General features: G+C 34.2%; 1 protein-coding gene across 5 annotated transcripts in view; it reads right to left on the bottom strand.

Annotated features, from left to right (window-relative positions):
* Positions 1–6,645: 6,645 nt before the first annotated feature.
* Positions 6,646–16,294, bottom strand: part of FXR1 (FMR1 autosomal homolog 1) — a 58,509-nt gene continuing 48,860 nt past the window's right edge. For 2 of the 5 annotated variants that reach the window (XM_032875422.1, XM_032875425.1), the window contains 5 exons: positions 14,865–15,068; positions 12,889–13,089; positions 12,100–12,180; positions 8,504–8,595; positions 6,646–7,717 (listed from right to left, as the gene is read on the bottom strand). In XM_032875422.1, coding sequence (XP_032731313.1) covers positions 7,547–7,717; positions 8,504–8,595; positions 12,100–12,180; positions 12,889–13,089; positions 14,865–15,068 — 749 coding nt within the window. In that variant the 3' untranslated portion in view covers positions 6,646–7,546. The remainder of the gene's footprint in view (positions 7,718–8,503; positions 8,596–12,099; positions 12,181–12,888; positions 13,090–14,864; positions 15,069–16,294) is intronic. The other 3 variants (XM_032875424.1, XM_032875426.1, XM_032875427.1) reach the window with 2 other exon arrangements.

Genomic DNA, 16,294 nt, shown 5'->3' with positions numbered 1-16,294 from the left:
TTTAAAATTTTCACCACTCTGAATGTCCATGAATGAGCAGGAAAGTACCTTGAGTACTGATTTTGGGATTACAAATTTTAGCAAACAGATGAATTTGCAAATAAGATTATCTGCTAATAATGAGGCTCTATTTTGTCTTACTTTTGTCTTTTGGACTAATCAAATTTCTTTAAGAAGAGATATTATCAATTAAAAGTTAAAAGCAAGTTTTTTAAAGACAAATAAGAACTATGGGCTAATATACCCAGGGCCAATGAAGCATTAACCCTAAAAGGGAAAACGTCACGTAGTGGGTATATTTTCAGGTGTTTAATGCAAATAGCACACCTGTTTTAAAGCACCTATTAAGACAATGAAAAATACTTCAAAATAACACTCAGGAACACAACAGAGCACATTTCTGTCATAGTAATGTTTTATTTCCTCTAGGCTTTAAGTAGAAGAATCCATAGTTCATTGTAGATTATAAGCCAAACCCACCATTTTTCTTGGGAAAAAAGTCACCTGTGTGAGGGGTCTAGAACATAGTGGGTAACTGGTTCAAGTATGATCTGTGTGAGAGCGCCTTCATCTTTTAATGTTTTTTTTTTTTAAACAAAATACTTGATGTGTAATGTTATTGACTACTTACAGTATACTAGCGTTGTGCTATAAGCAAACATTTAAGTATGTTTTACAAGTAGGGAAACAATATTCAGTGAAGTAATGCTGATCTTTCTCAAACCTAAAGTCCACATGTTGTTAACCTGCGCTGTGATACCTGTCACAAACTTGGTAACCAGGTAATGAAATTTGAGTCTGAGAGTTGTCATTACACCTTTGGCATGGGGTCTTTTTATCAGTAGGTACTCAAGACGACTTCTTCTTCAAGGGGGAGGTAGGTATGCACACAGCACTAACAGATAGGAGGTGCAGGTTTCAAGTCAAACTTAGTAATAGCCAGGCTTTGAGTATTACTACCTATATGCTTAGGCCTCTGCCTTCCCATTGGTTAATGGCCAACTTAAAAGGTGAAGGTTCCTCCACATTTTATGGGTAGGGAACCAAAAAGAACAAATTATTTCAGAGGTTACATTGAACTAATAAAACTGTAAGCAAGCCCAGGGGTCTTCAATTTACTGTGTTCATTTGCAACACGGTTCTCCCTATATTAGTCTTGAATATGTAGGTTATAAGAAATTCCTACCCACAGCCTTAATGTTAGAGCTCACAAAGGAGACATTTAGTTCCCCTTCTTTGTCCATTCCATTTTGCCTTCCCTGCTTCTGGGTTGACATTACTATAGGAGTCCTATGCTGCTTTGTAAAAAACTGCTTTGCTGGTAATGAAAGTGGGCTATAATGAGTGGTCCTGGAAGTTAAATATTTTCCCACTCTTAGAATTTTAGGAAAATTTTCTTGCCTTCAAGATTTCCAAATGATGGGAATACCTATTGAAGCATTTAAAAAAAAAAAAAAAGTATAGTTATATAAATCAGCATCCCAGAACACTCAAACCATTTAAGAAACAACAGAAACAATTGAGAACTTGTATGAAAACAGGTGGAGAGGTGCCTGGGTGGCTCAGTTGTTAAACCTCTGCCTTTAGCTTAAGTCATGATCCCAGGGGTCCTGGGATTGGGCCCCGTACTGGGCTCCCTGCTCAGCAGAAAGCCTGCTTCTCTCTTTCCCACTCCCTCTGCTTGTGTTCCTGCTCTCACTCTATCAAATATATAAATCAAAAATCTTTTAAAAAAAAAGACAGGTGGAATACTCATATATTCTAATTTTAGAAGCTTGATTAAAGGTTTTCTTTACTAACCTTAGTTTATAGCGGAAGCAAAAAGGGTAGCTAGAAAAAGGCAGCTAGAAAACCACTAATTGGAAGGTATTAGGTTAGCTAACATCTTACTAACACAAGAGTAAAACCCTAAGCATGTTGAACTGTGCCACACTAAAAAGCTGTACTCAGCATATTGAAAATGTACGCCCTACCTTAAAACCCTGCGTCAGAAATAATTCTTTAAAAAATTCAGTCAGGCATAATGGATCATTTAGAATTGGAAAGTCAGGTTTTCTAAGTTTCCACAGTTCTGGCTAGAATAAAGAATTCTGTTCAAATGGGAGAAGAGTAGAATAGAAAAATAAATTTGAGGTAAAGTACAAAAACACTATTTAAAATGCTAGAATGGGTTTTGGTTATAGAAAGAATCCTGAACTGAGAATAACACTGAGTACCAGGAAACTTCAGTGACCTAAGCTCTGCTTTTATTATTTTGGCACTGTTGTTCAGGGTTCACTGTGTCTGCTTACAGCTAACTGTTGCCTTAGGAACAGGATATAGGAAGAGCTTCTATACAGGGGCACCTGAGTGGCTCAAGACATCCAACCCTTGGTTTCAGCTCAGGTCATGATCTCATGGGTTAAGGGATCAAGCAGAGTCTGCTTTAAGATTCTCTCCTTCTGTCTCTGCCCACACTCTCTTTCACTACCAGATAAATAAATCTTAAAAAAAAAAAAAAAAAGAGGAGGAGCTTCTTATCCAGTGTTATCAATTAGTCCAATAACTATGGACAAAGTCCATAGTATTTATTGTTTAGGTATAATCTGGATTATGTTAACACTTGCTATTACTTCATTCAGTACAGTTACAGTTAATGGAATTTCAAACATAACGTTCAGATTCTTTCTTTACAATCTGATAATGGCAGGTCAAAAAATGAAACTCAACCAGGCTGAGGCAAAAGCTCCAGGCAACAAGACAAACTCGTTTATCTACAAAAAACTACTCTCTGTAATACTCTTTAAAAAAAAAAAAAATTACTTTTGACAGTCCAAGTAAAAGAGGTACAAGACATTTGGAAAGTAACTCTGTAATTTCATTCCAAGAAAAACATACCAATCACTGAAACACAAATTTAAGAACCTATTCACTAGTATACTTAATAGTGAGGCTTTAAGACTGGTAATGTCAGTGAAAAATATTCTTGCCTTTGCTTTTTTTCTGTCCTTAAGATTGCCTACAACATTGGGAATGTCTGGGTTAGGTACACAAACTCCCAATTCTGTACACCTATATTTACAATCTTCAGATTATCAGAGGAAGAAAGAGGCAAGGCAAATGGACTGGTAGAAATCCTCTTACAAAGATCGTAGCTTGCATTATAGCTTATACCCTATTTGAGTACTTGTAGTAATATGGAAAGTAGAGATGATTCTGAATCCAAAGCAATCCACTGATAAAATAAACCCTTCTTACAAAATATATTTCCTTAAAGAATGTACATCCCTCATCGAGAAATAAGGGATTTATTTTCTGGATTAGGCTCTTGCTTGGATTTGTAGAGTAAATGATCATACTTAAAAATGTATTTAGGGGGCGCCTGGGTGGCTCAGTGGGTTAAGGCCTCTGCCTTCAGCTCAAGTCATGATCCCAGAGTCCTGGGATCGAGTCCCACATCAGGTTCTCTGCTCAGCGGGGAGCCTGTTTCCTCCTCTCTCTCTCTGCCTCTCTGCCTACTTGTGATCTCTGTCAAATAAATAAATGAATAAAATCTTTTAAAAAAAAATGTATTTAGGTTGAGCCATAGGAAATTGTCACTTTTCATGGGTCAAAAATGGTCCACTACTGGCAATTTCCTATGGCTTAACATAACTGACTTATTTTCAGTCAACAGTTGAGTGCAACTTCAAATTACTACCACTTGGCAAAGTTTAACTAATATAGACTGTGATTATTACTTTATTGCAAATCCTGAAATAAAACCCCAATATTATCAAAGGTTGTAACTACTATCCATTCAAGAACACTTCCTAATAACTAAAAATTTTAAAAAGGAATCACCAAATTCACTATACCAGATATCCTTTTAAAAGGTATTGGGGATCCAAACCGTAACAGCAGAGATAGGTAACTGAGTGAGGCTTCACACCAAACATCTTTTGCCTTTTGGAATTTTGTCAAACACACAAATCTGGTTCAAATTCAAGTTCCTTGAGGCCTTCTAGAAAATCCAAGTGTAAAGTCTGCTTTACCCTCATCCCAATAGTCATCCAACACAGGACTTACTTCATTATAGCTAGTTGTCCATTCATCTGTCCTTACAAACTAAGTTCATTATAGGCAAAGCCTATGAGAAAACTAGGTTGGTTTCAACCTCAAAAAAAGGTGTATCTGTGGGAAGACAAATGGTACAATTTCCCAATCTAACTGCAACATTTAGTTTATATGCCAACTCTACAGAGACCTTTCTCAAGTTACACATTCAACTCACAGAAAACAATACCTACAAACACTTGTGACTTAGCATGAAGATGATGGATCCCAGCAACAAAAGGAATGGCTGACATGGAGACCTGGAATACAAAAAAATACCAGCTACTTTGCCTCTTCCTCACTAGCTTACTGTCATCTGTTCTTAGATTACTTACATATACCTGTTTTTTTGGTTTTTTTTGCAAAATCATTCAAGTGATCTCCCTCAGCCTGGTTCTAAGTAATGCCTGTTAGGTTTTCATGAACTCACCAGTTTGATGTGCTGCTTCTCAACTCCACATTAAAATACACAACTACTTAAAAACTGGTGTACTCCTACTATAATTTTATAGTAGGACTTAGCTATCAACAAAACCCATTTACACCATTTTGCAAAAGTCTTAAGCCCACTTAAGTCTTTAAAAAGGTGATTCCAGGGCACCTGGCTATCTCAGTTGGGAGGGTATGTGACTCAATCTCAGGGTTGAGAGTGAGTCACACATTGGGTATAGACATTAAAAATAAAATCTATAAAAATGAATAAAAAGGTGATGCCAAACAAAAATACTAGGCTTCCCAAGGTTTCAGGAAAAGATTTTTGCCCCCATGTAATCTTAATAAACTTCTGTGTGTGACTTCACATAAGTATACTGAACAATGTGAGGGCTGCACAAGACCTTTATTTTTTATTATTTTTTTTTTTTTTTGCTTGAGTGTCTTTTAGCATGTCCTAACTTACGAATAAGTTCTTCCATAGCAACATCTTACTTAACTGGTGTAGTAGTAGCCAAAAAAGATACACGCCTCAAAATAATTGGAAGGCTGCCTGAATCAACAATGGTTACTACCTTCAGGGATCGGGCCTTTTCACTTCTAAATCGAAGTATATTGTATTTATCCCACGAAAAGCCTATTATAGGGAGTGTCTGGTGCTCACAGTTAAGCATCTGACTGACTTAGGCTCAAGACATGACTTCAAAGTTATGAGCTCAAAGCATCAGGCTCTGTGCTGGCCCTGTGAAGCCTGCTTAAGATTCTCATTCTCTCTGCTCCTCCCTCTCTCTTGGGAAAAAAAGGCAAGCCTATTATGGTTCTACAATACACAAGCCATGAGGTTTAGTCACTTGTAAATAATGAAATCTTGATACTTCTTACCTAGAATATGGTTACTCAAGAACTGCTTGCACTATGCCCATTTTCTGAGATGGTTTTACATTACTTTCTCAATGAAACAATCTTTATGAAAGGATATTAGTAACATCTATTCTACGTGAAAGAAAACAAGAAATCATTTTTATTTATACCGTATTTACCAATTTGGGAATTCTCATACCTTATAATTTATCTATAACTGTTACTGAAGAGAAGAAAAAAAGGCTAACAATTGTACTTCTAACCTTTAATGATTTAAAAAAAGGTGTCTGTGGGTTAAGTTTTTAAAAATCAGGATATGAATTATTTGATACTGCTACTCAAAATTCAACGACTGCCCTATTCATACCACACCTTACTTATAAATTCTGTTACTAGGGTTTTAGGAAAAAGCATGTTAATACCATCACATCTTAACCTTCAGTGATAATAAATTTGAGGTCGGGGTTATATGGACACTGCCCTGGCAAATACATTTTTAGCCGTACCTTGAAATGTCTTTCAGTCATTATAAATTAACTAAAATCACTCAACAGTTTTATGTATATAACAAACTAAGATTATGCACATAAAAAACACTTTTCAGATACCAAATGACAGAAAGGACTGTCTTTCTTGCTCAGTGGTCTATGTATTTCTATTGTGGGAAAAAAAACCCTCCACCATAAATCCAAATGTGGATTTACTTTACCCTCTAGTAAATCCACATCTGATATGACCTCACATATATCTGCATAATTATTTTATCATTGTTACTCTGAACACACTTTATGTGAAGTCTTTATCTTCCTAAAATTAAGCCATGTGGCTAAAATACATACAAAAAATACAATCATTAACATGACACCCTTCAAAATTACTTGAGAATCAGAAACCAAGTTAATGGTCTACTATTTAAAAATTGCTCACCATAATTATTTTATAAAAATAATTTTTAATATATTATCAAAGGCCAAAACTAAATTCTGGATTTACCCCACTGCCTTCCAAAAGTTGCCTTTGATAAGATTATAAAGACTTTACTAGTATCAAATGTATGATCAATTCCCTAAGCCAATCTATTCTAACAGACTAAATTTTAAGTGCTAAGATTTCAAAGGATGCATTACAAAATGATTAACTAACCAATTAATATTTTAATACTATTTATGAGCAAGTGTTAAATGCTTTTTAAAAAGCAATCAACTATTCTAGACTATTACTAGCTCCAACTATTTTGCTACATTTGGTATAAAAAGTAGAAAGTTAAAAATCAGCAAATGGAAGATCAAAGTTTATTTACTACCTGCATACAAAAACATATTGCACATCAAACAACCAAAATCAAAAAAAAAAAAAAAAAAAAAAGAGAGAGAGAGAGAGAAAAGAAAAAGAAAAAAGGAAAAGATTCCCTACTGAAGACTAACATGTACTTTTATACAGAATAAACCTCCTGGAAATTGATCTTTTCAGTAGTTCAGGTTATGTCTGAAATGGACATGACTAATTCAGCTTAGTGTTTTAACTAAAGCTATGTTTGATTTTTAAATACTGTACACTTTAATAAATAAACCAAACAAAGCCTCAATGTAGAACAGTCACTGCCAATAACACCCAGTGTCCCTGCAGATGAGAATTTAACAAATGTATTCCAGTGGTCTGCAGATTTTCCTCCACATACAGCATTTAAAAAACACATTAAAACAGACCAGTTTCCAGACTAAACTAATGGAGAAATTACAATTCAGTGCAAAATACTTTAGACTGCATTTCATTCTAGTTTTCCTCAGGTGAAGAAGTGGTTGCATATTATTAAAAATGTAACAAAAGCAGCTAATGCTTTCATAAAGAATATTACGTTAGGGATCCCATCCCTCCCACCTCCCCCCATCTCTGCCATATTTGGAAAACAAAATAACATTTCCTATAGCCAGCAACTTTTTTTTAATGTTACATATACTATTCTCAAGGCACATCTGATGATATATTTTATAACACAGTAGGTGTCAAAGTATGTTTAACATATGGTATCTTCAGGATCCCTCCCCTTTCTGAATTCCAAATGGAGGAACTGAAAGTGCGATGTAAAGACTGGCGATCCATATTCTATCTTTGGCAAGCTTGTACAAGCACTATTGTAAAATGTAATGTAAAAGAACTGTAAACTAGGAACTTCTTCAGTTTATGAAACACCATTCAGGACTGCTGCTTCTTGAGTGTTTTCTTCTTTTAAGGTATTAATCTTTTCTTCTCCTGGAGTACGCTGTAGCTTAGAAATTTCATCGCCAGAAGCACTAGTTGGGCCATTTATTGCCTTTTCTGAAGGACCATGCTCTTCAATCACATCTTTTGCCTGCCAAAGGGAGACAACTTTTTCAACTTCTTTATAAATGACATCTACAGCTGAGGAGGAAAACAACTATATAAACATTAATTAGCTAATAAATAATTTTAGTTTCATAACCAAACTGGATCAAAGAATTAAAATGTTAAATTTTCAAAACATATACCAATGTACTCCACCTCTATTGGTCTTTCAACTTCTATCTCTAGTACCTGGCAGTGCTAAATTACAGAATAATCTACTTGTTTACTGAAAACTTGAACCTAATTTTAACCACTGGAAAGCTCACCATGTAAAAGACATAAAGTTAACACACCCTAAGCAAATAAACACATATTTTACTCACCTTTTTTTTTTTGAAACTCATTTACATTTCAAATCCCTTAAAGCATTTAAAGAATTGAAACTTAAAAGGTCTACATCCATCACTGAGAAGAGGTATATATAGCCTACTGCTCCCCAAATTAAGCCAACAGTCTCCATGCCCAATATCTTTGGGTAGACTGAATTTTACAAATGCTATTTGGAATTTTAAATGAAAAGTATTCCAGGCTCAAGCATGCATATCTTCAGTTACCTGGGGCCAAGAACAAAATCAAGAGTAGTCTTTAAAGTATTATTTGTCCAAAAAAAAAAAATAATAAAATATTATTTGTCTAGTTGGGGAAACAAGTGATCGATCACACAGTAAGTTAAAAAGTAAAAATAAAGCTAAACCATACCAAAACAAAACAAAACAAAAAAAAAACCCAAAAAGCAAAAACAACAAAAACCTACAGGTTAAATTCTCCTTACCATTTCTTTCTTGTTTTTAGCCAAAGTTTCCCTTGGGAGGTTTCTTTGTCTGCTCTGAGACTCAGCTCTAGAAATATAATCTGCAACTGTGACTGTTGAAGATGAGAAAAAAATTACAGGTGTTGAAAAATATTTCTAAAGTTTATTTATGGATAAAGAGTAATTTTACTTTTAAGATAAACTGATGGTGGGTAACCCAATTTCAAAATTTTAAGCTGGGTACCACCTCCAACCAAAAACAAAACTTGAAAAATAGGTCTGTGATTTAGTGCTGACAATAGAAAATTCCAAGCTGGAGATCCAAGGAAGCCTAGATTTAAGTCTATTTTCACAGAAATCCAGCCATTGCTTCTGACTGACTCTACAGTTGTGGGATAAAGTTTGATAAGAAATCCACAACCAGGAATAGGAAATGCAGCATTCTAAGCCCAGTGTTTGCAATTCTCAGTGGGGAAAAAAAATGGGACATATCTGGTGCAAATCATGGTGTGCTGTATATATACTTCGATTTGAAAATTTCATCAGATCTGATTTACTCAAATATAGTGGTTGTTTTTGTTTTTGTTTTTTGTTTTAAAGCCTAAGATATCCAAGTGTGGTATTTCATGGTTCCTTTCTCACATTCCACAGTAGAAACCATTCTGAATGATCTAAAATAAAAAACTACAAGCCAACTAACAGAAGATGGCAGACCACCACCCTAAAAACGTGGACAATGATCCTGGTGGGAAAAGGGCCACCATTAATTCAGTAACCACCTCTTCCCTGCTTTGACATTCTCTCAAGGGACTGAATGACGTGTTATGTGTGTTTGCAAGGACATGGATGGCAATAGTGAGACTAAGCAAGCGAACACTTCTGTCAACCCAAGTGTAACATCTCTGTTCTACAGGTACTTGGCCTCAATTTATACCTCAATCCTTTCTCTTTAGGACTTACAATTTAGAATTCATAATTTGGAGAACTATCAAAATAATCGTTCTCTTTCAAAGAATTATATTCTACCAGAGACTGGGGAGGAAAATCTCTCATTATATGAAATACAGTTTAATTTACGGGATGAGAGCAAATTAATGTAAAGAAGGAAAACTCAAGTAAATCTTAAAGTATTTATTAAAAGTCACTAGGGGAGAAATGGTCCATCAGGTTCAAATTATATGAAAATAAGTCATTTTGATAAAGAAGCTGGATGGTATTAACAATTCATTTTTTGTGACCATGAATTAACATACTACTTTTTATAAGATCCAAAATTTTCTGAGACTACTAAATGAATCTTAAATTTCAAAGAAACTACTTAATTCAGAATACAAATCATTTATAAGAAATAGCACCAAAGATGTATCCTGTCTAAAACTGCCTCTTTTCTTCCAAATTGTAATTTAGAGCTTTAAAATAAAAATCTTCACATAAATCCACTGTTAATTTACAAATACATTTAGTAATAGTTTCCAAACCTAGGAAGAGGAATACTATCAAATCCATTTCATTATTACGTCTACATACATGGTAGCAAAACCATCCTAGAAATGATTTCTAGTTTGGGGAGCACCTTAATGAATTAATTCTGTTTCTATACTTTAGCCCTCAGTGACACCTAAGAACTCAGCTACTTGGAAACCATGCTGCACAAATTTATTGCTAAATTTGAGTATGTGACAATTCTTAGAACCCTTCATCCACTATGTACATGCACAGCATAATACACTTTGATATGGTTATCAACTAAATTAAGAGGCACTTAGCTGGCAAGGTAAAAAATGACAGCACCCCTCCGCCATAAAGGGAGGTACAACCAAAAACAAACTAAGGTGACTCAAAGCCTGTTTACAGCCAGTCCTTGTAATAACAAGCCACTTGAAAGGACATTAAAGATTAATATAATACAATTCCTAGGAAAAAAAAATACAGCATTTGTGCAGCAAAATTCGGACTGTTGAATTTCCTAAGGGGCCCAAGTAAATCAACTGGACACAAGTGTGTATAGTCACTTTCTAAGTATAATAAGGAATATTCACTGCTTAATTTATACTAAAGCCAACAAAAAATTTTGAGCAAATGAGAACAAATGAAATGATTGTGTATATAAGGGAATGTTCATATTTTTGGATGAGGCTACTTTTCTAGAAGTACTGACAGGAGCAAGGAGAAAATGATGTGCCTGTTCCATCAATGCTATCTTAGGGGGCTTTTAGGGGAAGGACAGGGAAGGCAGGCAAGGAAGACAAGGATTTCTGAACAGGAGAAGCAGCAATTCCAAGAAAAGAGTAAAACAGGAATAAATATAAGTATGGAACAAATCATCAAATTACTGGATACTCCAAATTACTCAAGTTTCACTTACTATCACACAGAAATCTCTCTGCCTCTTCCTTAACACCACAATGTTTTTTATGTCCATTGACTTGGTAATAAACCACCATCCACCTAGTTAACAAAATTATGTTGTTCTTTACCCTATGTTAAGCCCAAAACAATAGTCTGAATTTTCTTATTTATAAAGTACAGCAGTATTCACTGCCATGCCAACTTTACTTTAAACAGTGTAAATATGACCTCTTGATCCCAAAGATATTTCTAACACTATAGAGAGAGGGAAGAGCAGGGAAAACAGTAAGAAACATTTTCTGGAAACTTTCTATTTTTGACAATATTTAATTCCTTTTAAATTTACAACTATCTTTAAAACATGAAGTTTTCTTCAAGAATGGGAACACCTTTAAACCCGTTTTCCCAAATGTCTCTACCACTAAACTTAAAATATTAAAGATACTTGAATTTACATTCTTTATTTGGGGAAAACACATTCAAGAATTTGCTTTGGAAAGAATGCAGAAATTTATTAGTTTAAAAGGGGTTTATTTTTGGTGCACACAATTTCTTCATTGTGAATATACACGTGATTCTCTGTATACAGGAAATGGAATAATGTTCAAAATAATATAGACACAGCAAACAAAGTTTCTTTGAAGTTACGAAAAATTATGACTACTTAAACATTCTAAAACTAATAAGTAAGTACTATTAATTTGAATAGTTAGTAGGTGTAAGGGAAAAGGCATCACACTACAATAAACAAACAAAACATAACATGCATTCCTCTTATTAGAAAAAAGACACTTTCAAGTATTTTTCTCATTTATACTTTTTTTTTAAACTGTGGGTATTACAATGCCCACAAAAATGAGGTGCTGAATTCAGATATAGTAAGCAGCACCATGCAAAAGTTGTCCCGTTTTGCCAATCAACCTCAATCACAATCTATAACAAAGTCCGTGGGATGGCAGGCCCAAACTCAAGTATGCAGAATCTGCCAAGTGGACAAAATAATGGTCTTCTCAACAGTATTTCCATGTGAAAAAAAATTAAGACACAACATTAGTTCAATTAGACAGGTTACTAAAACATTTACGGAGTGAAGGAAGAATGCATTTTCTTAAGTAGTCTTATTAGTTGAGTAAAACAATTTATGCAATGCACATCTTGAATGTATATGCACACGTGTACATGTTAAGTGTAATATATTTAGAAAGCAGACACATGACATTTTTTTCATGCTTGTGACCTGGTGTTGTCAACAGGTCCACTCAAGTTACCTGGCTGTCTATCTTCTGCCTGACCCCTGAAACGACGCCTGCGGCTACGATTGCGTCGCTGGGGTTTTTTTTCACTATCATCTGTAATTGCAAAGTTTACCATGAACTATTCTGACAAAAACAAAAGCAAAACAAAACAAAAAACTTCTTTCCTTTAAAGATTTAAGAATGGGGAAAGAGAACTTTCTAATTAAACAGGGAAGATAAAACAACATGCATTACTGACAGGAAAATAATTTTGTAGTTTTAAGCATTTCAAATAGATTAAAAATGGAACTATCATCTGGAAATTAAGAGGGTTTTAAACTCTTAATTGAACAAAGTCAACAATTACCATCATTCAGGAATAAAGTCTTCCTTTCCAATACAATTCAGGTTTTTTTGGTTTTTTTGTTTTTGTTTTTAAGCAAAGTTAACATTTTAGCCCTTTGGAAGTTAATGTCTACTCATTATACATACCTTCACTAGTGTCATTTATAATAAATTTTAAAGAGGCAAGCTGAAAGCCCAATTTTGGTTTAGGAATAATAAGAGTATTAAGTGCCTTGCAGTTTGAATATCCATACTGAGTTAATAGCATCAAAGGGCACTTTAATAAACCCTTCTGATTTCCAATTTAGCTATACAAATCTGAGAACTAGACACTTCAGACAGACACAAAGCTATCTATCTTTGTTGAAGTAAATACTAAGAAAAATTCAATATGCGAATTGCATTACTTTTTTTTTAAAAAAGCATCATACATTGGTATTATACAATAATATATCTTTTCCCTAAGTGCTTACATACCTAGCCCATTTTCATTAACTGAAGCTGTATCAGATTCAGTCATCCCATCCATCAGAACAGCATCTTCATCAGTCCTTCTTCTACGAGACCGCCTACGACGGTTAGTACTGTGATGAGATTCGCTGGCATCAGTGTCTGCAGTCTGATCAGATTCTGTATTATCAAGTAAGCTGTATGGATTGCTGTCTGGATCTTTGAGCACTATATGCATGTCAGAGGCAAGAAATATTTGTTTAAGAGAGCTGCAGTCATTAGTAATGTTTTGATCTATATTGAACAATATCTATTAATGATAAAGAAACTTCAATTCTCCCCCTATATTCTGTATTCAAATAAAATGTTTTCTGTATCACTATTTTCCCTGGAAAATAACAAATATGAAGAACTTTAATGGCAATGAAAATTAAAGCAGAAGATGAACAAATACCCTCAGCTTCCTACCATTTCTTGGACTTGTTTTGAAAATGTATTAGGAAATAGTGTATTATTATATGCTACTTTTGACATTCTCATTCTTAGCTAATCCTGCCCAGAAGCCAGAGAAATGAAAGTGAAGAGAAATATTAAACTTTGTCTCCTTTATGGAGTTCAACATGTCGCTGCTTCTTTGTTATGTTATGTTCAATATTAATGAACCGAAGCAATCAAAACAAGTCTACACAAAAAAGCAAACTTAAAAAAAAAAAAAAAAAAAAAAAAGGTTCAAATTCTAACTGGTAATAAGAAAATAGAGAAATGAATGTTGACTAGTACTCCCATCTCCAGAAACAAAAGAGTGAAGGTCGGGTAAGGTGGGATGAGGGTGGAAAAGGGAAAGTTTTAAGATATAATTCATAAGAAAAAAAATACCCATCTTACCTATGTGCATTTATTGCCTCCACCAATCAAATTACAGAAGAAATTCACCTAATCACGATTTTTCCTTTCTAAGTTTCCTTTGGTAACAGCTAGCAAGCTAGCATCTTTACAAAAGACACTAAGTTTATCCATTAATCATAAGCACTAGGTAAAGTACATTTATTGTGAAATTCAGCATACTACAATTTTATAAACCCCAGAAATAGCAATGTAATGTAGTTAAAATATAGAAAGTATTTCCCTAAATGCCTATCAACTAAACTTAGGGCTTAAAGAATATCACTGGAACCAGAGTACCTTTTTAAAAGCCCCTGAAATTTTGTGATTTGTTCCAAGTTTTTTGTAGTTTGTAAGCAAGTCTGGTGTACATTTAATTATATATATGTATGTTCTACAACATTTAAAATACTATATAAACTTTCATAGGGCATATGTGGTAACATTAAGAGTGGTTTCCTTAAAGTGGTATACAAAAAAATATGTAAAGGTTGTATCTGATATAATCTAGTCCACATATTGCTGACAATTCTCCCCTCTAAACCATTATACTAAGAAAAACATTCTCTCAACTCCTATAAAAAGATGAGTAAAAAGTTGCTTATGCACCTCAGTTTTCAGTCTTCTAAACAGCCTTCTTGACAGCTCAATTCCTCAAACAGTTAAAAAAAAATTTTAATTTCACAATTTTTCCTCTGTTCCCAAAATAGTACATAGTAAAGCAAAAATTCCTCTAAGTTAATTTTCAATATTAAGTATGTAAAGTTACTTAGATCTTTCTGTGCATTAGAATTTTCTGGGTTGGTCTGGCAAACAAATATATAACGCAAATACTCTAGGGAAGAAAAACACTCTAATTACATAAGCCCCCCAAAATTAGAGAAAGAAATCTTGGACTATCAAAAGAGAGAATCAGTCAACCAAAATTTCTCTGACCTGAATATTCTAGCTAAACCTTCACTAAGAAACACCCTAGTTTCTCCTTATCTTGCTATATGCTCCACGACTTTCCTCAACGAGAACACACTTCCCAAAATGGGTGGCCTTGGGAAATGAATTAGCTTGTATAAAGTTATACTGTTTACAAAGTAAGGATGCGGACATAGTATATAAAAAACTACCAGAACTGATGGAGGATTTGCCACCACGTGGTCCACCACGACCTCGACCCCCTGAAACACTTCTCCCTCTTCCTCCTGGGCGTCTCCTGCTGTCACGCTGATGTCGGCTCTCCCGATCATCTTCTCCTGCCAATGACCAATCACTCAGCTCATCTTTACGCTCAGATTCTGTTTCAGAGGGGTTAGACAGCTCAGAGTTTGTACCTTGGGAAAGAGAACATAGGCCAATTAGATTCCAATTTTTTTTTAAAGGGAAAAAGAGGAGTGAAATTTTCCAAAATTATTTCCTACAAATCATTATTTTAATAACCTTAATTGGCGGATTCAAAAAAAGCTAAATAAAAATTGAGTTTGAAATTTACTAAGAAACAATTACATGTTAATACTGGATTAGTAATACAAAATCTACTAGTGGAAAATTAAAAACTGGTTTGGATGTGCAGAAACAGAGCCAATACAGTATTATAGAAAACACACAAAACTTTACATATATAATATGCAAATGCAGTTAGTATGGGAAAATAGTACAACAAATTTGGCCAATTTCTGTTTTAAAAACAAATTAGTATAATAAAACTGCTACCCAATATTTAAAAGGAGATTTAATCGTATTTAGAAAAAGCAACAGTTTAATTGTACTGTGCTCCCCCATTATTTCAGTGATTCTAGGAAGCACATTTTTCACACTCTTAACATCTCTCAAATCACAATGTTTCTTATAACTGATGGTCTCTTATAAACTTAGAGTGTATTTTTAGTGGCTGTACATAAAATAATTATGTTTTACAAGCAATTGTGGCTTAAATTAGAATACACTATGTGAAATTACAAATTTTAAGAATGCTGAGAACACAACTTTAACCTGACAAAAGAAGAATTCATCATGACTCTAAAGGTTGACAGAGTATTTCTAAGGTTTCAATGACCTATTTTAATACTGACCTTTTAAAAATTTAAACAACGCAAATATTCTATAAAAGCCTGCAACATCATTACTATTATATCACAATTAAAGTGCCAGACTTAGATAACTCAATCACTGCAATACTCACTCCCACATCTAATATTTAATTCTGGGATGCCACTTCCACCCCTTCTTATCGTATATGTCCAAATCTATCTCCTTCAAAGCCCAGTTCAATTCCTAGTTTCAGACCAATTTAACTGAAAACAGACCTCTTCTCTCCTTTTATTTCCTTAAAAGCAATGTGTTTCTATCATGCAATGTTGTCATGTGTTGTCTTCCATTTTTTCCCCCTTTGGATTTACAACCCACTTGGATTTACAACCCACTTGGTCTGTATTTAAAACAGTGGACCTCTAAGTGCCCCCAGACACCTAACAATGTGCCTAACAAATCTCTCTTGAGAAAAAGGAATCTGTTGCATGATTTTGAAGTTCCTTTATCTCCCAAATAAAAGTAATTCCAT

This window comes from Lontra canadensis, unplaced genomic scaffold, assembly GCF_010015895.1.
Source record: "Lontra canadensis isolate GAN:19392208 unplaced genomic scaffold, GSC_riverotter_1.0 scaffold56, whole genome shotgun sequence".
NCBI classification, from domain to species: domain Eukaryota; kingdom Metazoa; phylum Chordata; class Mammalia; order Carnivora; family Mustelidae; genus Lontra; species Lontra canadensis.
This window is presented reverse-complemented; position numbering and strand designations above follow the sequence as displayed.